At 37.7% G+C, this 27,136-nt stretch overlaps 1 protein-coding gene across 4 annotated transcripts in view; it reads right to left on the minus strand.

Annotated features, from left to right (window-relative positions):
- STXBP5L (syntaxin binding protein 5 like) overlaps positions 1-27,136 on the minus strand; it is a 509,439-nt gene that overhangs the window by 23,553 nt on the left and 458,750 nt on the right. For all 4 annotated transcript variants that reach the window (XM_012501087.2, XM_030802184.1, XM_030802185.1 and 1 more), the window contains one exon: positions 3,544-3,904. In XM_012501087.2, the coding sequence (XP_012356541.1) occupies positions 3,544-3,904 (361 nt within the window). The remainder of the gene's footprint in view (positions 1-3,543; positions 3,905-27,136) is intronic.

Here is a 27,136-nt window from a genome sequence, read left to right on the forward strand (position 1 = left end):
AAAGCTTCATTGATGAAAGAATTACCTAATATCTTAAAAGGATATTAAAAGATGATCTGTTATAGCACTTTTGGTAACTAAGCTCCCTAAGATATGAGTCCAAACCAATCCCAGTTAAACAGATTTCCATGACAGATTCAGTCAAATTAAAGGGTGGAGTTGAGGAAGAGGTTCCAACTGACTTTTCTGATGTGCTACATTGTCTATATTGTATAATAACAAGTAAGCCAAGAAAAGAAAATTAAAGAGGTGTAGTCACTTCAGGTAGGAAAAGAGAAAGAGCAAGTCAGTTGCTAACTGCTAGGAAACAATTGCTCTTATAACAGAAGAAAAAAGACTTTCTTCTATGCAGCACACTTTAATAAAGAAATAGCATCAGGTAACTAAAGGTGGATCTCACAAAAAGTGTCTCTTACAGCCAAGTTTGAGAATTCATGCAAAGAAAAGCCTCTTCTATTTCTCCTCTCTACTCTCAAACTTGCTTTTCTGGGTCCAGGTACTTAGGATCTAAGTAACCATTGGCTAGCTACCTGATATCTATCAGAAAACTAGGACTTGAGAAGACTGGGCTCAGGAGAGTTACCTTCTGATAGGGTCTGGAAAGATCCTGGGAATATACTCAGTATGGGAAAATGAATGAGGCCAGGTGCATGCTAGTTTGTAGGATTCATTTCTTTAAACCATACAGCAGAGTACATACCACTGTTTCCTAGCTACACTTTATATATATGTATTATTAAAATCATATCAAAATTATTTCCTTTTCAGATATTTTTGAGGATCCTCAGGAACACATGAACGATTTCTACTATGACACAATATCAAAGTAACCATTATCATGTCAAGCAGCTTTTATAAAGGACAGAGGAAGACATACCATTTATCAGTGACTCTGTATGTGTGTGAGAGATACACACATTTACACACATACACAAATAGACCTTTTTTTCCCCCTAAATCTGAGGCATGTCTGGGAGTTAAATCATTTTCAGACAAGATTGAAATGACCTTATCAGAAATTTCTAAATACAGTTTGAGAAAGAGGGAACTAGATAGATAGAAAAGAATCAGAAATATATGAGAGAATGAACAGACCATAAAATGACTTGACTATTTTTATTCAAAATTTTCTCCTTTACTACTTTCCCTTGGCTTACAAATCTGCTCATATTTTCTGCATTAAAAAAAACACTCTCAAAACCTAGTTTCACCCTTAAATGACTTTCCTGTCTCATCTCTCTTTTAACCACAAAATTTCCTGAAAGAACAATCAATACCAGGGGAAAAGGGCCCATAAATATTTATGATAGTAAATATTTTAGGCTCTGCAGGCCATATAGTCTCTGTTGCAACTACTCAATTCTGCCCTGTAGTGCAAAAGCAGCCACAGTCAATATACAGAAACATGGGTGTGGCTGTGTTCCAAAACCTTTATTTATGGGCATTGACATTTAAAATTAGTATAATTTTCACATATCATGAAATATTCTTCTTCTCCTTGAGTTTTTTCAACCATTAAATATTTAAAAACCATTCTTAGTGCTTGCAGGCTGTACAAAATCAGATAGGGGAATGGAGGTAGGTTTTGTTTTGGATATTAACTTGCCAAACCCTGATCTACACCACTGCCTCTATTCTTGTCTCCTTGAAAATTAGCTTTTGTTTCCACCATGCTGCTAAGATTTGCTTTCTCAAAGATCATTAATATCCCACCAGTTGTGAGATCTACTGTTTTTTTCTTGTACCCAAATTCTTTGACCGCTCTGCTACATTTTCCTACCTCTTGACCACCTCTTTTGTTTTAATAGTCTTCTCTTTTTATTTAATGAAGTTATACAATTCTGGTCCTTTCCTATCTTTCTAATAACTTCTTCTCAATCTCCTTTGCTGCATCTTCTTCTTTCTTTCATTATATAAACGTAGAATACCCCCAAGTTTCTATCCTCAGCTCAATTTCTTGTTTCTTTTTATGCTATCTTTTTTTATTATCTCATTTGCTGACATAACTTTTACTGATGCATTTACATAGATGACTTCCAAAGCTGCACCTTCCACATATATTTTTCTAAGAGTACAAATCTTAAATTTATTGCTAAACCTCTGCTGGATGGCTTATAACACCTCAAATTTCAAATATTTATTCTCAATTTATTATTAAATTTCTCTTTATCTGCTTTTTCAAATCCTTCTGACTTTCCTATATGCTAATAACATAACCGTTATCTAAGTTCAAAAAAATTTTTAACCTTTAAACTCTCTTCTCGAGATTTAACAACCTCCATTACTGTTCACAACCAATTAGCTTTGCATTCAATAAATTTCCCTTACACCTGTTTCCTCGTTGCCTTCAATACAGACACCACCTCAGTTCAAAAGCCTATCTCGACTTCTCCCTCCCTGTGTATGTCCTAACACATGGCTAGAGAAGGTTAATTACCTGCTTAAAACCCCATTTCCTATTAATTGATAAATGTCAAACTCAGCCTGACATTCAAGGTCCTCAAAAATTTGCTTCAAACTACCTCTCCATGTTACTGTCCTCCCAACAACTCTTCTTTTATAATACATGTTCAACTATGCTGTGACTTTGAACTCTGGGAACTTAGTTTGTAGCTAGAAAATTGAATCCCATATTTCCTCTGTTGGAATTTATATTTATATTTTCTTTTTGTTATAATGTCTGTGTATCTATCTTATCTCCCAAGTTAGACAGTGAGTTTCTTAAGGGTTAGGACCATGTTTTACTAATTTTTATATCCTTCACAGGCCTAGCACAATGCTCGTCTCAATGATTTTTGGAAATAAGCGAGATATTAAAAAAAAGACAGTGACTTCTATATAGTATATGTTTATGAGCTATTTGCTGAATTCATAAAATCATTAGGTAATTATTTTTGTGTCTCGTAAATTTTATTTCATTTCACTAACAGTAGAATGAAATCTCTTGACCAATATTTTATTTTAAAAGTATCTGATAACTTTTAGTTATCAGACTGGCCTCACTTTTCCTAGACTTGCAACCTCAGGCAAACTGTAACTTTAAGTTATTAACACATGTAAAATGGAGGATGCAAATAATAGTTTATTTTCCTATGTCCTAGAGAAGTTCTAGGGATCAAATGAAATTCTGTATGTAAATTTCTTGGGTGAAGTTTGAAACACAGGAAAAGTAAAAGTTAACTTCTTTTCCATTTAGCTTATTAATCTTTTATTTCCAGTGCTTAGTGTAGCATCTGGGAGATATGCTCAATAAATATTTGCTGAATGACTGAAAAATCATTCTTTTCTTAGATTCCTTCATAGCAATTAAAAATATATTTACTCACAATGCCAAGCATTTTTAGCAAAAAAGAAAAACCAAAACAAAACACAAAAACCCCAAACTCTCATCAAACTGTTGAACAATAAAACATCCAGAAACATAATGAAACAACGATCTCAGGTTGCTTCTTGATAACATCTGCACATAACACATATATTTTTTAGAATTGTACCTTGCTGGTATTGTTGTGATTACCAGATAATTTATAAGAAGGCAAGTACCTCATTATCATGATATGTCCATTAGCACAAAAGCATGCCAAGCAGGCACTGTTACACATGACCACCACATTTGCTTGCAGTATAAAAGATGTCTCCGTGATGTTATGAACATAAAGGCAAGTCTGAGAAGGCAGTGAGAAGACTTTGGCTTGTTTTTCTGAGCAGATTATTGTATACTGATGATCTCCTATTTCTTGGGATGCAGAAGATGAGTTCATTACCACTTTCCTTCTCCAAGATTTTTCATTTTCATCTATGTTGTTTGGATCCCTCCAAACTTCATATGGCGGTTGCATTAATCCACCCATTCGGTCCATACAGGAGAATGTTAGCACAGCTCCCTTCAATGAGAGGAAACTACCTGTAAAAACAATTGGACATCACTGACATGTCAAATTCATTCTAAAGCATCTATGGGGAATTAAAGTTTTACATGGTGATAATTTATACCTATAGAGTCATAATATTGCCCTAATGTATATGAATTTGTAGATTTGTGAGTTCATCTGTTATAATAAGTTGGAATCATAGAACGTTAGGTCTAAAAGGAACTTAAGACGCCAACTGTTCAAACCCTCTCATTACATTAAAAAAGAAGAAAAAACAGACCCAGAAAGATTATGAAAGTTGGGCCAGATCACATAGCAAGTTAGGTCACAGCCTAGATTAGAACTCAGATTTTTCTGATTTCTACCCCAGGATTCTTTCATTATACTATATAGTCCCCCTGAAAGTCCTTTTATAAAAAAGAAAATTTTAAAAATGTGCATATTTTATTTATTGAAATAACTTCAACTGAAAAAATAATCACACAATCTTATTTGATTTTCTTATTTCATGACTAATTTGCTAGAAAATGCTTGATTTTTCTTCAAAATCAAACAAGAAGAAATTTCAATATCTAGAATTCATGGTGGCAATTTTAATTGTATGAAAAAGACAAAACAATTACCTTCAGCTCTTAGGTAGGCTTTTGCATCTTTACACAGAAAGGGGTTTTACTCACCTGGATTCTCCAAGGTTGACAATGTATGCCAGATTATTGCCTATAGGTGATTTTCACCAGTCTTGGAGAACAATATACTATAAAGCTTAGGAGGTAGTTTGGGCTCTATTGAGCTTTGGATATTTCCAGAGTCTTCCCTAAGCAGTACCCTATTAGCCCTTTCTTTCCTTTGTCCTTTTACATCATGTAGAGCGAGTAAGTATGTTAGCTTAGACTGATATGCCTCAAGGGTGTACATGTGACAGAGACTTGAAAAGGGAAGAGTGACATAAAAATATACTCATTTAGAAAGTACATATAAAGTCCTTAAAATTTATCAAATTGAAAAGAGTATATTGGGATGATCTAATATCTTAGTTGTGTTTTTAAATCCACTGTAAAACTAAGAAATCTATAAATGTATATAAGGGTAACAGCAGACGCTAGGGGAGTAGAGGTTTAGGTGCTGCAGTTTAAGGGTTAAGGGAGAACATCTCTCCCAATCTCCCATGAAGGAAAAATGCCAAAAGCTATGAAGAATGATTTAATTAAAATTAACCTAGGATTGATCCTGCTATTCAGTAAAACCACATTTTCATAACTACCTGCCATAGAAAGACTTTTCTAAGTATATCTTTGCATTCTTGATTTAGAGACGGCTGATAGTAGGTTAAAAAGACAAGAAATCCACATTTTGAAAGCCATTTTACTTATACTCATTGCATACAATCTGTCAGCATCAAAATGAAGTTCTCAATAAGCTGCCCTTGCCAAAACAGCTGCTTTGTTTCTTAATTTTTAGTCATAAATTCTTTGATTATATTCTGTTCATTAGGTTTATACAGGGTTTAAGTTTTCCAAACAATGTATTATTAATCGTTTAGAATTCTTTCTTTAATCTTTTCTAACTGGAAAAAACTCAAGTAAATCTAAATTATAAGCAGCTACTACTTCAGAAATACACTTACAAAGTATGCTTAAACTTATGGGCTTCAATAATAAGATCTTAATTAATTAGGACTTTCCTCTTAAAGAAGAACTCACTGGCTAGGAGTGTACTTTACTCCAGCTTTCCCAAATAACCAGCATTGCCCACTACAACCTTCATTCAATCAATACATACAGTATCAAGGACATTCTATGTGCTCTAGGCTCTATTTTAGTCATAGGCAATATAGTAGTGAATAAAACAGACAAAAGTCCCTGCCTTCATAAAACTTACTTTCTGTGGTAGAGATAGATAATATGTCTGATAAATAAGTAATCATATGGGATATTAGATAGTAATGAGTACTAAGGAAAAAATTAAAGCAGAAAAGAAGATAGAAAGTGTTGAAAAAAGGTGGATAAATTTTAAATAGTGTTATAGACTGAATGTTTGCATCCCCTGCCAACCTCTTGTAAAAAAAAATCAGATGTTAAAGCCCCAACCCCCACTATGGATCTATTTGAAGATGGAGCCTTTAAGGAAATAACTAAGATTAAATAAGATCATAAGGGTATGACTCTAATCTGATAGAATTAGTGTCCTTTTAAAAAGAGATACCAGAGTACATGCTCTCCCTCTCTCTCCCCCTCCCTATGTGTACACAAAGGAAAGGCCATGTGAGCACACAGCAAGAAGGCAGCCATCTGCAACCCAAAGGAAGAGACCTCACTAAACATCTGCCCTGCTGGCACCTTGAACTTAGAGTTTCAGTCTCCAGAACTGTCAGAAAATAAATTTCCGCTGTTTAAGCCACTGAGTCTGTGGTATTTCATTATGGCAACCTGAGCAAACTAATAAAGAAGGGAAGCCTTCTTTTCATCATCCTGTGGGAATTAGGGTTCAGGAAACCAGCACAAAATACTGATATTCTATGACTGTTGTGAATAATAAATTATCTTTTGTCTGAGCAGGAGTTTCATGTCTTCTATCAGCATCGAAACTGGCAACCTAACTTTATTAGCTTACAAGTAGAATAAAATCTCAGATTCTTTATAGATCTTGACTTTCTAGAATGCCAAGAAAATTCATAGGAGGTAAGATCAGAGAGATAAAGTAGAGCCAGATCATTTTGGTTCTTTCAGGACACGGTAAAGACCTAGACTTTTACTTATCGTGAGATGGAAGGATTTTGAGAATGGAAGTGATGTAATCTAACTTTCATGTAACAGAATCACCCTACCTCCTGGGCGTATCCTAAAGGGAACCAAGGCTGGAAGCAGGGAGAGCAATGAAGAGGTTAGTGTATTAGTCTGTGTGAAAAATGGATAGAGGCTTGGTTGAACTGTGTGGTAATAGTAGAGATGGTGAGCAATGTCAGAATCTGAGTATATTGTAAAGGTTGTGCCAGCAGGATTTGTTAACAAATTGGATTTAGGGTATGAAAGAAATATGGGGGTCAAGGGTGATTCCAATGTTTTTGACCTGAGAAACTGGAAGCATGGAATTGTGATTAATAGATGTAGAAAAGTGTGACAGGAATGAGAGGAATACCAGGAGCTCAGGTTTGAACATGTTAAGTTTGAGATACTTACTAAGCATCCAAATGGATATCAAATAGCTGCATATATGTTAGGAATTTGGGGAGAGGTCCAGACTATAAATATAAATGTATGATCCATCAGACATTTAAAGGCATGAAGCTGGCTGAATTCATCTAGTGCTTCAATATAAAGAGAAAAGTTTCAAAGAATCAATCTTGGGGCATTCTGATTTAAGTCCACTGACATGGAGGAGGAACAAGCAAAGGAGATTGAGAAGGAATAGCTAGAAGGTAGGAAGAAAATCAGGTGAAAATAGCACTCTAGAATTTGAAGTGTTTTAAGGTAGGAATGGTAGCCTGTGTAATACGTTGCTGAAATGTCAAATAAGATGTTGCCTGAGAAATGACCAAGAATTCCTATCTCCTTTTCTGCTCTAATTTTTTCCTTAGTAGTTATTAGTATCTAATATCCCATAAAATTACTTATTTATCACACACATTATCTATCTCTACCATAGAAAGTAAGTTTTATGAAGGCAAGGACTTTTGTCTGTTTTATTCACTACTATATTGCCCATTACTAAAACAGCCTAGAATCCATTGTTTCTCCTTTTTAATGGAAGATATAACAATATATTTATACAATGATTCGGTAGAAAGAAAAGCATTTATTATAAAGGAAACAAAGGAAAAATTGCTGGATTGACTTTCTTAAGTAGGTGAAAGCAGGTAAAATCTAGTATATAAGTGGAGTCTAGTGTATAAACAGAGTCTAGAGTATAAGTGGAATACAGTGAATAACTACCGCCCAGTTCACACAAGCCTCTATCCATTTTTCATCCAGACTATTATATTAACTTCTTCACTGCTCTGCCTGCTTCCAACCTTGATTCCCTTTAGGATAGGCCAGGAGATAGAATGATTCTGTTAAATGAGTCACCTAGTTAGAAGCTTAGTTTAGTAACTGTAACAGGAGAGAATATGCAGGCCATGAAGATACAAGCAGATAGGTTGGTAGATGTGATGATAGCTGCTGAAGTTTTTATCTGATTATTTCAATTTTCTCAATAAAAGATGACACATGGTGATTGCTGAGATTGAAGATAGAAAAGTAAGTTTTGGAGATTTAAAGAGACTAGAGAAAATATGTAATTGTTAGCCAGGCATGATGGCATGCCTGTAGTCCCAGCTACTCAGGTGGCTGAGATGGGAGGATCGCTTGAGTCTAGTAGTTCAGGGTGACAGTGAGCTATGATTGCACCATTGCACTCCAGCCTGGGTGACAGAGTGAGACCTCATCTATACCAAAACAAAACAAAACACACACACACACACACACAACCAACCAAAAGGATAAACAAGAAAATATGCAATTGTTGTCCAGGAGTGCAGGGGCAAGGATTAGGAAAATATAGTATGATTACCTAGCAGCATAAGAGCCCACTTGAAGTTAGTGATGATTTATGGTAAAATGAGACACTTTAGTGTGGTTATGTATTTTTCTCTAGCCATATTCAGCTACATGGGTCTAGAAATAGGATAGGTAGGGTTGAATTTAACCAGGTTTGAGATTAAGCTGCATAAGCATGACAAAGCAAACAAAGCAAAAAGGAAGCAAGAGAGTCAAAAATGCATGAAAGAAAGGCATTATAGAGCTTGACTGAAATTTAAGTTAGAAAGTGGGAACGTGAAGGGGGTGAATGACAATGAAAATGGTAGGATCAACAGATTAAGGTTCCAGTGAGGCTGAAGAATTATATTAAAGTTGGAGTCTTAAGGAGCCTGAGATATTTACTTTCCTTTTCCCTTATACACATTGTTTAAACTTAAATTGTCTCTCAACTTCCACAGAACTTCTCAATTCCTATCTGGAATGTAAGCTATTTGAGGACAGAAACTTCATATGACTTTGTCATTACTTTATCTTCAGTGCTTATTATAATATCTGGACATGTCATGTGCTCAATAAACGTTTATTAACTTCCTGACTACTCCAGTTCAGTCTTAATTATGGATTTTTAAACTCCTATTTTATATTATATACTCAGGATCAGCTACAAAATTTGTGGGCCTAGCACAAAATCAAAATGCACTAGGCCTACAAATTATGGGGGACTTTTTGTTCAAAAATTGGGAGAAGAGGTACCACTGAACGTTGCAAATTATAAAGCTTTTTTCTTTCTTCTGTGGTCTATCTCTTTAGTGTCTTTATATTTGCTATTTATGTTCTATGTGAAGTTAAAATTTTTTATTATTCATCTTTATAATATTCTATATAAGAACATTTAACCTCTATTTTAAACTGTAGCAAAAACACAATAGCTAGTCTCCAGAGCTATGAAATGATTATCCACATGGAGTTGGCCAGAAGAGACAAACCAGTCAGTCTCAGGAAGGTTGGAAGGTGGAAGACAGGGTCCTTCAAGCCCAGACCAGACCTGAGGAAGCACATTCTTAGGTATGGGGATATCTCTTTCAGCTTGAGAATACTTGAAAGATGACTGCAGACTTTCACAGGCAACTGAGGGTCTCACCACATGACTTCAGTTACTTAAGTACGTGTGAGTCTGATGGCTGCCAAGTTTCTCCTCTTGAGAGCAATAAGACCCCATCCTGCCACCTCAAACTATAGAAGATGGGTGACTCCCAGAAAGTCTTTAAAATTGTTTGCTAGGAAGTGCTAGCTACCTGGAACAGGACTGGTTAAGAGTCTCAATCTAAGACATGGCCTCTGGTTGGCCGACCACATGCTACAGTCACCAAGTGCTACCAACTCAGGATAAGGATGGCTGCCTCCATGCCCCAAAATGTCACCAGTCATGTGCCTGACCCTGACCACCTCTATGTGTACTCCAGGCCCCAAAAGCAGTGGAAAGCGAAAGTAGAATGCCTCTCTCCCCACAAACTAAGTCATCGCCTGGGTGAGAGGTAGGTGGGAGGTAGACTGCTCATGAGCAGAGGCTTCAAACCCCTGGTGCATGCTCCATTGTCTCATTGGTCTTTACTTACAAGCATACATCAAAAGATAAAATTATTAATAATTTTAAGACTTTAAGAGCAGAGAGCCTTCTGGGAGCAGAACCCTGTGCATCAGTAGACAAAAGGAGGAAGTAAGGTTTCATTTTTGTAGACTCAGCACATCTGGGAACTTGCTAAAAATGCAAATTCTCAGACCCTACCTCAGACCTACTGAATCAGAAACTTTGGGGGTGGGGCCCAGTAATCTGTATTGTAATGAATCCTTCAAGTGATTTTGATGCAGACAAAAGTGATAGGTGTTGGGAACAGGACCCCCAAAATCTGGCAATAAACTGGCCCCAAAACTAGCCATAAACGAAATCTCTGTAGCACTGTGACATGTTCATGATGGCCATAACGCCCATGCTGGAAGGTTGTGGTTTTACCAGAATGAGGGCAAGGAACACCTGGCCCTCCCAAGGCCGAAAAATGCTTAAAGGTATTCTTAAGCCACAAACAATAGCATGAGCGATCTGTGCCTTAAGGACATGCTCCTGCTGCAGTTAACTAGCCCAACCTATTCCTTTAATTCAGCTCATCCCTTCATTTCCCATAAGGGATACTTTTAGTTAATTTAATATCTATAGAAACAATGCTAATGACTGGCTTGCTGTCAATAAATATGTGGGTAAATCTCTGTTCAGGGCTCTCAGCTCTGAAGGCTATGAGATCCCTGATTTCCCACTTCACACCTCTATATTTCTCTGTATGTGTCTTTAATTCCTCTAGCGCCGCTGGGTTAGGGTCTCCCCAACTGAGCTGGTCTCAGCAAGTGGCATCCATTGTGGGGGCTTGAATCCAGGTTGAAGGGTCACCGGAGCAATGGTTGGAGAACGTGGAACTAGCTGGAGGTCACTCAAGTACTCTTAAAGCAATCCCCATGATGAGTAAGAAGGGCAGCTCAGAAGCATCAGTGTAACAATGGGACAAGTGTGAGGTCTGGTTCATTCCACCTTGGAAATTTTTCACACTGATGAGGAGGAAGGAGAATATAATGAAGTAACAGAAGAGGTTACAGACCAGGTTTATTTGCCAGCTAAAGCTAAAGTGGCAAAGGAGGGAGAGGTTCATCCTTACCCTTCTGCACCACCTCATTATTATTTTGAAGAAAAAGAGTGGCCTAACCCTCCAGATCTTTCTTTTCCAGAGGATACTGGGTAAAAAGTAGTTGCCCCAGTGACTGTTCAAGCAGTGCCTCGAGTGACCGCTCTTAGTTCTGTTCAGGCAGGAATTCAGCAAGCTAGAAGAGAGGGTGATTTTGAGGCTTGGCAGTTCCCTGTTAGAATACACCCCCCAGATCAACAGGGAAATATTATAGCTACATTTGAGCCTTTTCCTTTTAAATTCGGGAAAGCACATTTAGTTGATTATATCAAGGCCTGTGATGGTATTGGAGGTAATCTGCATAAAGCTACTTTGTTGGCACAGGCAATGGCAGGACTGAGAGTGGATAAAGGAAATACTCATTTCCTGGAGCTTGTTTTAACTGTGGGAAGTGTGGTTATACTAAAAAAGAATGTAGAAAACATCAGCAAGTCAGGCCACCAGATAAGGGAAAAAAGAAAACTGCTGAGCCTGAAATATGTCTAAAATGTAAAAAAGGAAAACATTGGGCTAAGCAGTGTCACTCTAGGTTTGATAAAGATGGGAACCCGATTTCGGGAAACGCCATGAGGGGCCTGTCCTGGGCGCTGTTCTAAACTGGGGCATTTCCAGCTCAGGCCATTCCCTCACCCCTGTACAATGTCTGTGCCCCGCCACAGCCGGTAGTGCTGCAGTAGATTTATGCTGCACAAAAGCTGTGAGCCTTCTGCCTGGGGAACCCCCACAAAAGGTCCCAACAGAGTCTGTGGATCCTTGCCAGCGGGGACAATAGGATTACTTTTAGAAAGGTCTAGTTTAAGTTTAAAAGGGGTACAAATACATACAGGAGTCATTGATTCAGATTACAATGGGGAAATTCAAATTGTTATATCTACTTCTGTTCCCTGGAAAGCAGAGCCAGGAGAGCACATAGCACAGCTCCTGATTGTGCCGTATGTGGGAATGGGAAAAAGTAAAATTAAATGAACAGGAGGATTTGGAAGCACAAATAAACAAGGCAAAGCAGCTTATTGGGTAAATCAAATTACTGATAAATGTCCTACCTGTGAAATAACTATTCAGGGAAAGAAATTTAAAGGTTTGGTAGATACAGGAGTGGACATTTCAATCATTTCTCCACAGCACTGGCCGTCTGCGTGGCCAATTCAATCTGCTCAATTTAACATAGTTGGAGTTGGTAAAGCCCCTGATGTATATCAAAGTAGTTATATTTTGCATTGTGAAGGGCCCAATGGACAATCTGGGACTATTCAACCAATTATAACTTCTGTACCTATAAATTTATGGGGAAGAGATTTATTACAGCAATGGGGAGCACAAGTTCTAATTCCAGAACAATTATATAGCCTTTAAGTCAACATATAATGCATGAAATGGGGTATGTCCCTGGTATGGGACTAGAAAAAAATCTGCAAGTTTTGAAAGAACCACTTCAAGTGGAAAGACAATGTTCCCACCAAAGATTAGGATATCATTCTTGATAGTGGCCATTGTTAAGCCTCCAGAACCTATAGCTTTAAAATGGTTAACAGATAAGCCAATTTGGATAGAACAATGGCCGCTAAGTAAAGAGAAACTGGAGGCTTTAGAGAAATTAGTTACTGAACAATTAGAAAATGGGCACATAGCTCCAACATTTTCGCCTTGGAATTCTCCAGTTTTCTTAATTAAGAAAAAATCAGGTAAATGGAGAATGTTAACCGACTTAAGAGCCATCTATTCAGTTATACAACCTATGGGAGCATTACAGCCAGGATTGCCTTCTCCTGCTATAATTCCTAAAAATTGGCCTTTAATAGTCATAGATTTAAAAGACTGTTTCTTTACTATCCCCTTAGCTGAGCAATACTGTGAACGGTTTGCATTTACAATTCCTGCAGTAAACAACCTGCAGCCTGCTAAGCATTTTCATTGTTTCACAGATGGGTCTAGTAATGGTAAAGCTTCTTATTCTGGATCGAAAAATAAAGTTTTCCAGACACCCTATACTTCAGCTCAAAAAGCGGAGCTTGTAGCTGTAATTGAGGTATTGATTGCTTTTGATATGCCTATTAATGTGATTTCTGATTCTTCATATGTGGTTCATTCCACACAGTTAATTGAAAATGCTCAGTTACAATTTCATACAGATGAACAACCGATGACTTTATTTACCCAATTGCAAACAGCAGTTAGAAGTAGAATGCACCCTTTTTACATCACTCACATTAGGGCTCATATACCTCTTCCAGGACCTTTGACTGAAGGGAATCAAATGGCTGATCGCCTAGTTGCTAATGCAATATCTAATGCTAGAACCTTTTTCACAATTTAACCCATGCTAATGCCTCTGGTCTCAAATGCAGATACAGCATTACCTGGAAAGAAGCTAAAAATATTATCCAGTGATGCCCAACTTACCAAATGGTACATTCTTCATCTTTTACAAGAGGAGTTAATCCTCGAGGATTGGAACCTAACTCTCTTTGGCAAATGCATGTCACACATATTCCCTCGTTTGGGAGACTAGCTTATGTACATGTATGTGTGGACACCTTTTTTCACTTTGTCTGGGCTACATGCCAGTCAGGAGAGTCTTCTGCCTGTGTTAAATGTCACCTTTTGCAGTGTTTTGCGGTGATGGGCATTCCAGCCTCTACTAAAACAGATAATGCCCCAGGCTATACTAGCCAAGCTCTAGCTACTTTTTTCTCTATGTGGAATATTAAACACATTACTGCTGTTTAATATGAATCTTTCCCTAAAACAGCAGTTGCAAAAGCAGAAAGGGGAAAATAGAGAATATGGAACACTGCAGATACAACTGAATCTAGCATTATTAACTTTAAATTTTTTGAGCCTGCCCAAAGGCCAGATGTTATCAGCAGCTGAACAGCATCTACAGAAACCAGCTGCAAAGACAGAAGCAGAACAACTGATTTGGCGGGGAAATCTGATAACAAAAATTTGGGAAATAGGTAAAATAATAACTTGGGGTGGAGGTTATGCTTGTGTTTCTCCAGGCCAAAATCAACAGCCGATTTGGATACCATCAAGACACCTGAAACCTTTTCATGAGCCAGATGCCAAGGAAGAGATTCTGGGAGGATCCCGAGGATCCCCTGGTTGCAGCCATGTCTTGACTGATGCTAAGGAGGACACCAACTGTCAAGAGCAACACCCACTGAACACAGCCACCCACCTGGGGACAGATCAAGAAGCTGTCACAGATGGCGGAAGAAAACCTGAGGAAAGCGGGACAACCACTCACAATGAGTAATTTAATGGTAGCTATGATAGCGGTATCACCACTGCCGTGAGTATTCCTTCAACAAGGGCTGACACAGAGAACAATTATACTTATTGGGCATATTTATCAACCTTGGCTGGCAATAATGCCTAGATGTAATCACTCTATGATGCAATTACATATGCTTTCTGATCTCAGTATTTACCATAATAAATCTGCTCCCATAATTGAGGCATACCGCCCTCAAAAACCTATTTGTAAACAAAATTGAACCTGACCAGAAAAAATGCAAGAATATTTTATTAATGGCTAAAGCTTTAGCAGAAACAATTTAACATATGTATCATACTCATCTGCAAGACTATGCTTTTGGAAAACTCAGCCTTAATTAAAAGTCATAATTTTTAATTTCCTATTTGTTTGAAAAAATTTTCATCATTTTGAATTTATATTTCCACAGTCCAAGATTATTTCTTCTGTTTCAGACTTTTCTTATGTGAAATAGAAGAGTTTTGTTTTGTTTTCGGTTTGGTTTAGCCTGAAAAAAGATGTAAAACTGTAAATACCTCAAAACTACATGCCCAAGTAAGGATGTGTATAATTGACAGTCTTTCAATGTTTGCCAGTCACACATTTAAAGGATTACTTACTATTTCTGCCCTATTAAGAAAAGAACTATGTATCTCGTTCATTGAATTTTCACAAAGAATGATAATAGATTTTTTTTCATCTGTCTGTATAAGAAGGGGCCCTATTCTGGCAAAAGTCTGAATTCATGCCACTAACAAATGACAGAAGGGTAAGTGAAGTTTTGTTTTTGATAGTACCTGAAGGGAATTTCATTTTTCTTGAGTGAATTTTAAAAATCTAAAAATCCTTTAAAACCCTCAACAGCCTGTAATCCCAGCACTTTGGGAGGCCGAGGCGGGTGGATCACGAGGTCAGGAGATCAAGACCATCCTGGCTCACATGGTGAAACCCCGTCTCTACTGAAAAATACAAAAAATTAGCCAGGCGTGGTGGCGGGTGCCTGTAGTCCCAGCTACTCGGGAGGCTGAGGCAGGAGAATGGCCTGAACCCAGGAGGTGGAGCTTGCAGTGAGCTGAGCTCGTGCCACTGCACTCTAGCCTGGGCAACAGAACGAGACTCTGTCTCAAAAAAAAAAAAAACCCTCAACAAACTAGACATAGAAAGAATATGCTTCAAAATAATAAAAGTCATATATGACAAACCCATAGCCAACATCATACTGAACAGGGAAATGTTGAAGGCATTCCCCCTAAAAACTGGAACAAGATAAGGATGTATAGTTTCACCACTCCTATGCAACATGGTACTGGAAGTCCTAACCAGAGCAATCAGGCAAGAGAAAAAAAAAGGCATTCAAATTGGAAAAAAGGAAGTCAAATTATTGCTGTTCACTGATTATATGATCTTATAACTAGAAAACCCTAAAGACTCCTTCAAAAGACTCCTAGATTTGATAAATGACTTCAGCAACGTTTCAGTATATAAAAATCAATGTATAAAAATCAGTACCACTTTTGTACACTAATAATGATCAAGCTGAGAACAAAAAGAACAACTCAATCCCATTTATAATAGCTATTAAAAATACCTAGGAATACATTAATCAAGGAGGTGAAAGATCACTACATGCAAAATTTAAAAAACACTAGTGAAAGAAATCGAGATGACACAAACAAATGAAAAAACATCCCATAGTCATAGATTGGAAGAATCAATATCATTAAAATGACCATACTGCCCAAAACAATCTACAGATTCAACACAATTCCTATCAATTTGCCAACAGCATTCTTCACAGTATTAGAAAAAAAATACTAAAATTCATATGGAACTGAAACAGTCTGAATAGCCAAAGAAATCCTAAGCAAAAAGAATGAAGCTGCACGTATCACATTGCCTGACTTCAAATTATACTACAAGGCTATAATAACCAAAACAGCAGAGTACTGGTATAAAGATAGATTAAATGGAAGAGAATAGAAGACCCAGAAATAAAACTATATACCTACAACTAATTGATCTTTGAGAAAGTCAACAAAAGCATCCACTGAGAAAAGAACATCTTATTTAATAAATGGTTCTGTAAAAATTGTGTAACCATATGCAGAAGAATAAAACTGGACACATATCTCTCAACAAACACAAAAAGTAACTCAAGGTGAATTACAGATTCAAATGTAAGACCTGAAACTTTAAAAATGCTAGAAGGAAACCTAGCAAAAACTCTTGTGTGGACATTGGCTTAAGTGAAGAATTCATGACTAAGACCTCAAAAGCAAATGTGGCAAAACTAAAAATAGACAAATAGTACTTAATTAAACTGAAAAGCTTATGCACAGAAAAAGAAATAAACAACAGAGTGAATAAACAACTTGAGGAATGGGAAAAAATATTTGCCAACAATGCATCTGACAATGGGCTAATACCCAGAATCTGCAAGGAACTCAAGCAATTCAAAAAGGAAAACACAAATAACCCCATTAAAAAGTGAGCAAAATACATGAACAGGCACTTTTCAAAACAACACATACAAATGGCCAAGAAACAAAAAAAAAAATGCTCAACATCATTAATCATGAGAGAAATGAAAATTAAAACCATAATAAGATACCATCTTACACCAGTCAGAATGGCTATTAATAAAAAAAAAATAGACTTTGGCAAAGATGCAGAGAAAAGGGAACGCTTATACAGCATTGGTGGGAATTAATTTAGTACAACTTCTATGGAAAGCAATATGGAGATGTCTCAAATAACTAAAAATAGAACTACCTTTTGATCAAGTGATCCCACTCCCTGCTATTTACACAAAAGAAAAGAAATAATCATATCAAAAAGACACAAGCACGTGTATGTTTATTGCAGCACTATTTACAATAGCAAAGTCATGGGATCAACCTAAGTGTCTATCAATGGGCAATTGGATTAATAATGTGATACATACATATATATATATATGCCATGAAATACTACTCAGTCATAATAAAATGAAATCATTGCTTTATACTTGACTACACACTGGGCTTATTAAGTGAATGACAAGGAGTTTGGTTTATCTAGGGCCCAGGATATGTAGTGAAAGGTCAAAGACTATAAGGCTGGAAAAGAATGGTGGAGGTGGGGAATGGAAGATCTAAATGCCAAGGATTCCTTTCAATTGCTATATAAAAACATGTAAAGACTGGGGGGCGGGGTGTTCCAAGATGGCTGAATAGGAACAGCTCTGGTCTGCAGCTCCCAGCTTGATAAACTCACAAGATGGGTGATTTCTGCATTCTAACTGAGGTAACTGGTTCATCTCATTGGGACTGGTTGGACAGTGGGTGCAGCCCATGGAGGGTGAGCTGAAGCAGGGCAGGGCATTGTCACCTTACCTGGGAAGCGCAAGGGGTTGGGGGATTTCCCTTTCCTAGCCAAAGGAAGATATGACTGACTACCTGGAAAAACAGGGCACTCCTGCTCAAATACTGCACTTTTCCCACGGTCATAGCAACTGGCAAACAATGTGATTCTCTCCCATGCCTGGCTTGGTGGGTCCCACGCCCATGGAGCCTTGCTCACTGCTAGCACAGCAGTCTGAGATTGATCTGCAAGTCGGCAGCCTGGCTGGGGAGGGGTGTCTGCCATTGCTGAGGCTTGAGTAGGTAAACAATGTGGCCGGGAAACTCAAACTGGGTGGAGCCAACTGCAGCTCAACAAGGCCTACTGTCTCTAGACTCCACCTCTGTGGGCAGGGCGTAGCTGAATGAAAGACAGCAGGCAACTTCTGCAGACTTAAACGTCCCTGTCTGACAGCTCTGACGAGAGAAGTGGTTCTCCCAGCATGGTGTTTGAGCTCTGAGAAGACAGACTGCCCCTTCAAGTGGGTCCCTGACCCCCATGTAGACTAACTGGGAGACACCTCCCAGTAGGGGCAGACAGGCACCTCATATAGGCGGCTACCCCTCTGGGACAAAGCTTCCAGAGGAAGGATCAGGCAGCAATATTTGTTGTTCTGCAGCCTCTGCTGGTGATACCAAGGCAAATAGGGTCTGGAGTGGGCCTCCAGTAAACTCCAACAGACCTGCAGCTGAGGGACCTGATTGTTAGAAGGAAAACTAACAAATAGATAGGAATAGCATCAACATAAACAAAAAGGTCATCTATACTAATACCCCATCTCTAGGTCACCAACATCAAAGACCAAAGGTAGATAAAAAAAAAAGATGGGGAGAAACCAGAGCAGAAAAGCTGAAAATTCGAAAATCAGAGCACCTCTTCTCTTCCAAAGGATCACAGCTCCTCACCAGCAACAGAGCAAAGCTGGACAGAGAATGACTTTGATAAGTTGACAGAAGTAGGCTTCAGAAGGTCGGTAATAAGAAACTTCTCCAAGCTAAAGGAGGATACTCAAACCCATTGCAAGGAAGCTAAAAAGCTTGAAAAAAGATTAGACAAATGGCTAACTAGAATAAACAGTGTAGAGAAGACCTTAAATGACCTGATGGAGCTAAAACCATGGCACGAGAACTCCATGACACATGCACAAGCTTCAATAGCCGATTCGATCAAGGGGAAGAAAGGGTATCTATCAGTGATGGAAGATCAAATTAATGAAATAAAGTGAGAAAACAAGGTAGAGAAAGAAAAGTAAAAAGAAATGAACAAAGCCTCCAAGAAATATGGGACTATGTGAAAAGACCAAATCTACATCTGATTGGTGTACCTGAAAGTGATGGGGAGAATGGAACCAAGCTGGAAAACACTCTTCAGGATATTATCCAGGAGAACTTCCCCAACTTAGCAAGGCAGGCCAACATTCAAATTCAGGAAATACGAGAACATCACAAAGATACTCCTCGAGAAGAGCAACCCCAAGACACATAATTGTCAGATTCACCAAGGTTGAAATAAAGGAAAAAATGTTAAGGGCAGCCAGAGAGAAAGGTTGAGTTACCCACGAATGGAAGCCCAACAAACTAACAGTGGATCTCTTGGCAGAAACTCTATAAACCAGAAGAGAGTGGGGGCCAATATTCAACATTCTTAAAGAAAAGAATTTTCAACCCAGAATTTCATATCCAAACTAAGCTTCATAAGTGAAGGAGAAATAAAATCCTTTACAGATAAGCAAATACTGAGAGGTTTTGTCACCACTAGGCTTGCCATACAAGAGCTTCTGAAGGAATCACTAAACATGGAAAGAAACAACCGGTAGCAGCCACTGCAAAAACATGCCAAATTGTAAAGACCATTGATGCTATGAAGAAACTGAATCAATTAACAGGCAAAATAACCGGCTAACATCATAATGACAGGATCAAATTCACACATAACAATATTAACCTTAAATGTAAATGGGCTAAATGCCCGAATTAAAAGACACAGACTGGCAAATTGGATGAAGAGTTAAGACCCATCAGCGTACTATATTCAGGAGACCCATCTTACATGCAAAGATGCACATGAGGCTCAAAGTAAAGGGATGGTGGAAGATCTACCAAGCAAATAGAAAGCAAAAAAAGAGCAGAGATTGCAATCCTAGTCTCTGATAAAACAGACTTTACACCAACAAAGGTCAAAAGAGACAAAGAAGGCCATTACATAATGGTAAAGGGATCAACTCAACAAGAAGAGCTAACTTTCCTGAATATATATGAACCCAATACGGGAGCACCCAGATTCATAAAGCAAGTCCTTAGAAACATAGAAAGAGACTTAAGCTCCCACACAATAATAATGGGAGAATTTAACACCCCACTGTCAACATTAGACAGATCCAAGAGACAGAAGGTTAACAAGGATATCCAGGACTTGAACTCAGCTCTGCAACAAGCAGACCTAATAGACATCTACAGAACATTCCATCCCAAATCAACAGAATATACATTCTTCTCAGCACCACATCAAACTTGTTCCAAAATTGACCACATAATTGGAAGTAAAGCATTCCTCAGTAAATGTAAAAGAACACAAATCACAACAAACTGTCTCTCAGACCACAGTGCAATCAAACTAGAACTCAGGATTAAGAAACTCACTAAAAACCACACAACTACATGGAAACTGAACAACCTGCTCCTGAATGACTACTGGGTAAATAACAAAATGAAGGCAGAAATAAAGATGTTCTTTGAAACCAATGAGAACAAAGACACAATGTACCAGAATCTCTGGGACACATTTAAAGCAGTGTGTAGAAGGAAATGTATAGCACTAAATGCCCATAAGAGAAAGCAGGAGAGATCTAAAATTGACACCCTCACATCACAATTAAAAGAACTAGAGATGCAAGAGCAAACAAATTCAAAAGCTATCAGAAGGCAAGAAATAACTAAGATCAGAGCAGAACTGAAAGAGACAGAGACACAAAAAACCTTTCAAAAAATCAATGAATCCAGAAGCTGGTTTTTTGAAAAGATCAACAAAATTGATAGACAACTAGCAAGACTAATAAAGAAGAAAAGAGAGAAGAATCAAATAGATGCAATAACAATGATAAAAGGAATATCACCACTCATCCCACAGAAATACAAACTACCATCAGAGAATACTATAAACACCTCTACACAAATAAACTAGAAAATCTAGAAGAAATAGATAAATTCCTGGACACATACACCCTTCCAAGACTAAACCAAGTAGAAGTTGAATCTCTGAATAGACCAATAACAGGCTCTGAGATTGAGGCAATAATTAAAAGCCTACCAACCAAAAGAAGTCCAGGACCAGATGGATTCATAGCTGTATTCTACCAGAGGCACAAAGAGAAGCTGGTGCCATTCCTTCTCAAAGTATTCCAATCAACAGAAAAAGAGGGAATCCTCCCAAATTCATTTTATGAGGCCCAAATCATCCTGATACCAAAGCCTGGCAGAGACACAACAAAAAAGAGAATTTTAGACCAATGTCTGTGATGAACATCCATGTGAAAATCAATAAAATACTGACAAACGAATCCAGCAGCACATTGAAAAGCTTATCCACCACGATCAAGTTGGCTTCCTCCCTGGGATGCAAGGCTGGTTCAACATACACAAATCAATAAACGTAATCCATCACATAAACAGAACCAATGACAAAAACCACATGGTTATCTCAATAGATGCAGAAAAGGCCTTTGACAAAATTCAACAGCCCTTCAGGCTAAAAACTCTCAATAAACTAGGTATTGATGGAACGTATCTCAAAATAATAAGACCTATCTATGACAAACCCACAGCCAATATCATGCTGACTGGGCAAAAACTGGAATCATTCCGTTTCTGGCACAAGACAAGGATGCCCTCTCTCACCACTCCTATTCAATATGGTGTTGGAAGTTCCGGCCAGGGCAATCACGCAAGAGAAAGAAATAAGGGGTATTCAATTAGGAAAAAAGGAAGTCAAATTGTCTCTATTTTCAAATGACATGATTGTATATTTAGAAAACCCCGTCATCTCAGCCCAAAATCTCAAGCTGATAAGCAACTTCAGCAAAGTCTCAGGACACAAAATCAACGTGCAAAAATCACAGACATCCCTATACAGCAATAACAGACAGAGAGCCAAATCATGAGTGAACTCCCATTCACAATTGCTACAAAGGGAATACCTAGGAATCCAACTTAGAAGGGATGTGAAGGACCTCTTCAAGGAGCACTACAAATCACTGCTCAAGGAAATAAAAAAGGACACAAACAAATGGAAGAATATTCCATGCTCATGGATAGGAAGAATCAATATCATGAAAATTGCCATACTGCCCAAGGTAATTTATAGATTAAATGCCATCCCTATCAAGCTACCAATGACTTTCTTCACAGAATTGGAAAAAACTACTTTAAAGTTCATATGGAACCAAAAAAGAGCCCGCATTGCCAAGACAATCCTAAGCAAAAAGAACAAAGCTGGAGGCATCAAGCTTCCTGACTTCAAACTATACTACAAGGCTACAGTAACCAAAACAGCATGGTACTGGTAACAAAACAGAGATATAAACTGATGGAACAGAACAGAGGCCTCAGAAATAACACCACACATCTACAACCATCTGATCTTTGACAAATCTGACAAAAACAAGAAATGGGGAAACGATTCCCTATTTAATAAATGGTGCTGGGAAAACTGGCTAGCAATATGTAGAAAGCTGAAACTGGATCCCTTCCTTATACCTTATACAAAAATTAATTCAAGATGGATTAAAGACTTACATGTTAGACCTAAAACCATAAAATCCCTAGAAGAAAACCTAGCCAATACCATTCAGGACATAGGCATGGGCAAGGACTTCATGACTAAAACACCAAAAGCAATGGCAACAAAAGCCAAAATAGACAAATGGGATCTAATTAAACTAAAGACCTTCTGTCCAGCAAAAGAAACTGCCATCAGAATGAACAGGCAACCTATAAAATGGGAGAAAATTTTTGCAATCTACTCATCTGACAAAGGGCTAATATCCAGAATCTACAAAGAACTCAAACAAATTTACACTAAAAAAAATAAGGAACCCCATCAAAAAGTGGGCAAAGAATTTGAACAGACACTTCTCAAAAGAAGACATCTATGCAGCCAACAGACACATGAAAAAATGCTCATCATCGCTGGTCATGAGAGAAATGCAAATCAAAACCACAATGAGATACCATCTCACACCAGTTAGAATGGCAGTCATTAAAAAGTCAGGAAACAACAGATGCTAGAGAGGATGTGGAAAAATAGGAATGCTTTTACACTGTTCGTGGGACTGTAAATTAGTTCAACCATTATGGAAGACAGTGTGGCAATTCCTCAAGGTTCTGCAACTAGAATTGCCATTTGACCCAGCAATCCATTACTGGGTATATACACAAAGGATTATAAATCATGCTACTATAAAGATGCATGTACACGTATGTTTATTGCAGCACTATTCACAATAACAAAGACTTGGAACCAACCCAAATGTCCATCGGTGACAGACTGGATTAAGAAAATTTGGCACATATACACCATGGAATACTATGCAGCCATAAAAAAGGATGAGTTCATGTCCTTTGCAGGGACATAGATGAAGCTGGAAACCATCATTCTCAGCAAACTATCACAAGGACAGAAAACCAAACACTGCATGTTTTCACTCATAGGTGGGAATTGAACAATGAGATCAATTGGACACAGGGCGGGGAACATCACACACTGGGGCCTGTCGGGGGGTGGGGACCTGGGGGAGGGATAGCATTAGGAGAAATACCTCATGTAAATGATGAGTTGATGGGTGCAGCAAACAAACGTGGCACGTGTATACCTATGTATCAAACCGGCACAGGGTACACATGTACCCTAGAACTTAAAGTATAATAAAATAAATAAATAAATAATGAAATTATTGCCCTTTGCAGCAATGTGAATGCAGCTGGAGGCTGTTATCCTAAATAAAATGACTCAGAAAATCAAAAACTACATGTTCTCACTTATAAGTTGGAGCTAAACAATGGGTACACACGAACATATGAAATAGAATAAGAGATACTGGTAACTCCAAAAGGTGCTAAATATTGAAACCTATAAATGGGGAGTATATATGTTGACTATTGTGTATGAGGCCTTTATTATTCTTGTTCAGTCAAATATAATGATTATGTTTGATTTTACTATGCTATTATTGTATTAGTTCTTATTGCAGTTTAGAAGAGATAAAATGCGTGAATTTCATAAGTATATTTGAAATATACCCATCTTATATCAAAAGATCTTAACTAAATAATACTTTAATAAAGTTTTTCATCAAGGTTTAGACTTAGGATTAAAAATAATATCATTCTAATTTCAATTAAATAATTTCCAGACAAAGCCTATTAACCAGTTTTATATTATAAGAACGCACATTAACCCATTTTCATATTTATATAAATTACTTTACTAGTTCTTCAATGGACAAGTGGACTTTAATGGAATTGAATGCTGGAAAATAAGTTTGACTTAGGGAGTAAGGCTGGGACAACTTCAGAGTAGACAGGGTAGGTCCGAAAGTGAAAATTCAATGATGAAAATAATACTGGTATATGACCAGTGTGACGGCAGTGAATATAAGGGATCAGAAGAAAAAAATTGAAGTTATGGAGGCTATTTAGGTAGTATGATGGCTATTACATTTCTGTTAATATTCTACTACTAACAGAAATGAAAGAGTGTTAAAAATAACTAGTTTGGAAGTTGATATGGTTTGGATGTTTGTCCCCTCCAAATCTCATGTTGAAATGTAATCTCCAATGTTGGAGGTAGGGCCTAATGGGACGTATTAGATCATGAGGATGGATCCCTCATGAATGGCTTAGCGCCATCTCCTCAGTGATTAGTGAGTTCTCTCTCTCTGCTAGTTCACATAAGATCTAGTTATTTAAAATTATGTGGTACCTCCCTCCTCTCTCTCTTGCTTTTCCTCTTGCCATGTAATGTGCCTGTTCCCTCTTTGCCTTCCACCATGATTGGAAGCTTCCTGAGGCCTCACCAGAAGCTAAACAAATGTCAGCACCATGATTCCTGTACAGCCTGAAGAGCTGTGAGCCAATTAAACCTCTTTTCTTTATAAGTTGCCCAATCTCAGGTATTCCTTTATAGCAATGAAAAAGCATCTACCACTGGGGTAAGGAGAATGAGTTTATTCTGGAGAATCTTGACTTTAATCATGAATTTAAATCTTGAGTTTGATTATGAGATATATATTATATATATACACATATATATTATATATATGTTACAAAGCATGCTAGGTAATTTGTATGGCAGAACTGATTATTATAGAATAATTTATAGTTGGCAGCATAAAGAGTTAAGTAGAAATAAATAAAACTTAAGAGGAGTTTTAACAAATTTCTCACCAAGTTGCTAGTGGAGAGCAAAATTCCTAGGGGAGGAAATGAGGGTGGGGAGGGGGACAGAGAAGGGACAAAGTTTGCTAGTGGCAGAATTTTCATTTTTTCCTTTATATTTTGATTTTTACATTTATAAATTTTAAAATTTAATAACTAGATCTTTAAAAAAAACCCAGTGTTTGCATCACAAGTTTTGTACTGAAAAAATTACTAGGTAGTCTTTTCCTTCTTCACATGATTTATAAGGCACTGTGTCATCATTCTCTGCCTACTTTTCCATCCTCATTTAGTATCATTCTATCTATAGGCCCCAGCTATGCCATGTCCTCTCTTACTTCTAGATTTTTACTCACGCTGTACTGACTTACTCTTTCAAAAATTTTTTTTTCTAGAGACAGGGTCTCCCAGTGTTGCCCAGGCTGGTCTTGAACTCCTGGACTCAAGCATTCCTCCCACTTTGGTCTTAGAAAATGCTGAGATTACAATTGTGAGCCACTGCGCCCAGCCTCTGAATTACTCTTAAACATCAGTACTGTACACTTCCTCCCAAACTTGTCCAACTTCCACTTCAGATGTCATCTTTGTTAGGGAGATCTTCCTCAAATCCCCCTGCCATGCTGCCACGGTATTATTTATTTCTCTTAGTGTAATTTCCATTATTATACTTTCTTTATTGTAATTTTGTGTTTAATTTTGTTTTTCCCTACAAGTTTCTGAAAACAGGGACCATTGTATCCCCAGTGCTTACTTCGATGGTATGGGCTTGGTAAATGTTTGTTGAATGAGTGGATAAATTTCAAAGTAGACTGTTTTCAAGTCTAAGGAAACTATTTGACCCATGAATTTTCCTAGGCCAACTGACAAAAGTTTATTTAACAATGTTTTTACAGGAAAAAAAAGACGCATTCAACGTCAGAGAGCATGTCACTCACTTCAGCACTGACAATGGAAAAGTGCTAAATGCCCCTAAATCCAAACCTTCTTTAATGGTTCCCATAAGCTATGGCAGCAACCATAATAACATAAACAGTACCCATAATAGTTCCCATAAGCTTGGGCAGAGACTCATGGGTATAGGAAAGAAAATAGATACGGCAAGGAGAGTGAAGACTGGGACAGACGGTCAATAAGTAGGCTCTGAAAGAGGAAGCAAAAAATTTTCTACTTTAAATTTAAACAAGATTTCTGTCACCTTTATCTTTTCCCTCCTTTCTTTTTACTGCCATAAATTATGGCTCCCAAGTAGACTTTCTTTCTTGTAATGGTTAATTACAGAACAAACATGGGAACCCAGACTCATGGCTTTCTCCTTTATATACATCTTTTTTCAACAAATTAATAGAGTGTATTTTAACAGCAGTTTCAGATTTAAAGAAAATTGAACAGATAGTATAAAAAGTTCCCACATACCCCTTCTGTCATTTCCTTTATTATTAACATCTTGTATAAGTGTGGCATGTTTGATTTAATTAATTAACTAACTTTTTATTATTTTTTATTGAGATGGAGTCTCACTCTGTCACCCAGGCTGGAGTGCAGTGGTGAGATTATGGCTTACTGCATGCTCATCCTTCTGGGCTCAGGCACACACCACCATGCCTGGCTAATTTTTAAAAATTATTTGTAGAGATGGGGTCTCATTACGCTGCCCAGACTGGTCTTGAACTCCTGGGCTCAAGCAATCCTCCTACCTTGGCCTCCCAAAGTGCTGGGATTATAGGTGTGAGCCACTGCACCCAGCAATTTTTTAAAAAATATGTATTTTAAAAAAATTTTTGGTAGTGAAGGGGTCTCACTATGTTGCCCAGGCTGGCCTGGGACTCCTGGCCTCAAGTAGTCTTCCTCCCTCAGCCTTCCAAAGTGCAGGAATTATAGGCATGAGCCACTGTGCCCAGCCAATGAACTAATGTTGACATATATTATTAACTAAAGTCTTGAAAGAATA

Source organism: Nomascus leucogenys, chromosome 21, assembly GCF_006542625.1.
Source record: "Nomascus leucogenys isolate Asia chromosome 21, Asia_NLE_v1, whole genome shotgun sequence".
In the NCBI taxonomy this organism is placed as follows: domain Eukaryota; kingdom Metazoa; phylum Chordata; class Mammalia; order Primates; family Hylobatidae; genus Nomascus; species Nomascus leucogenys.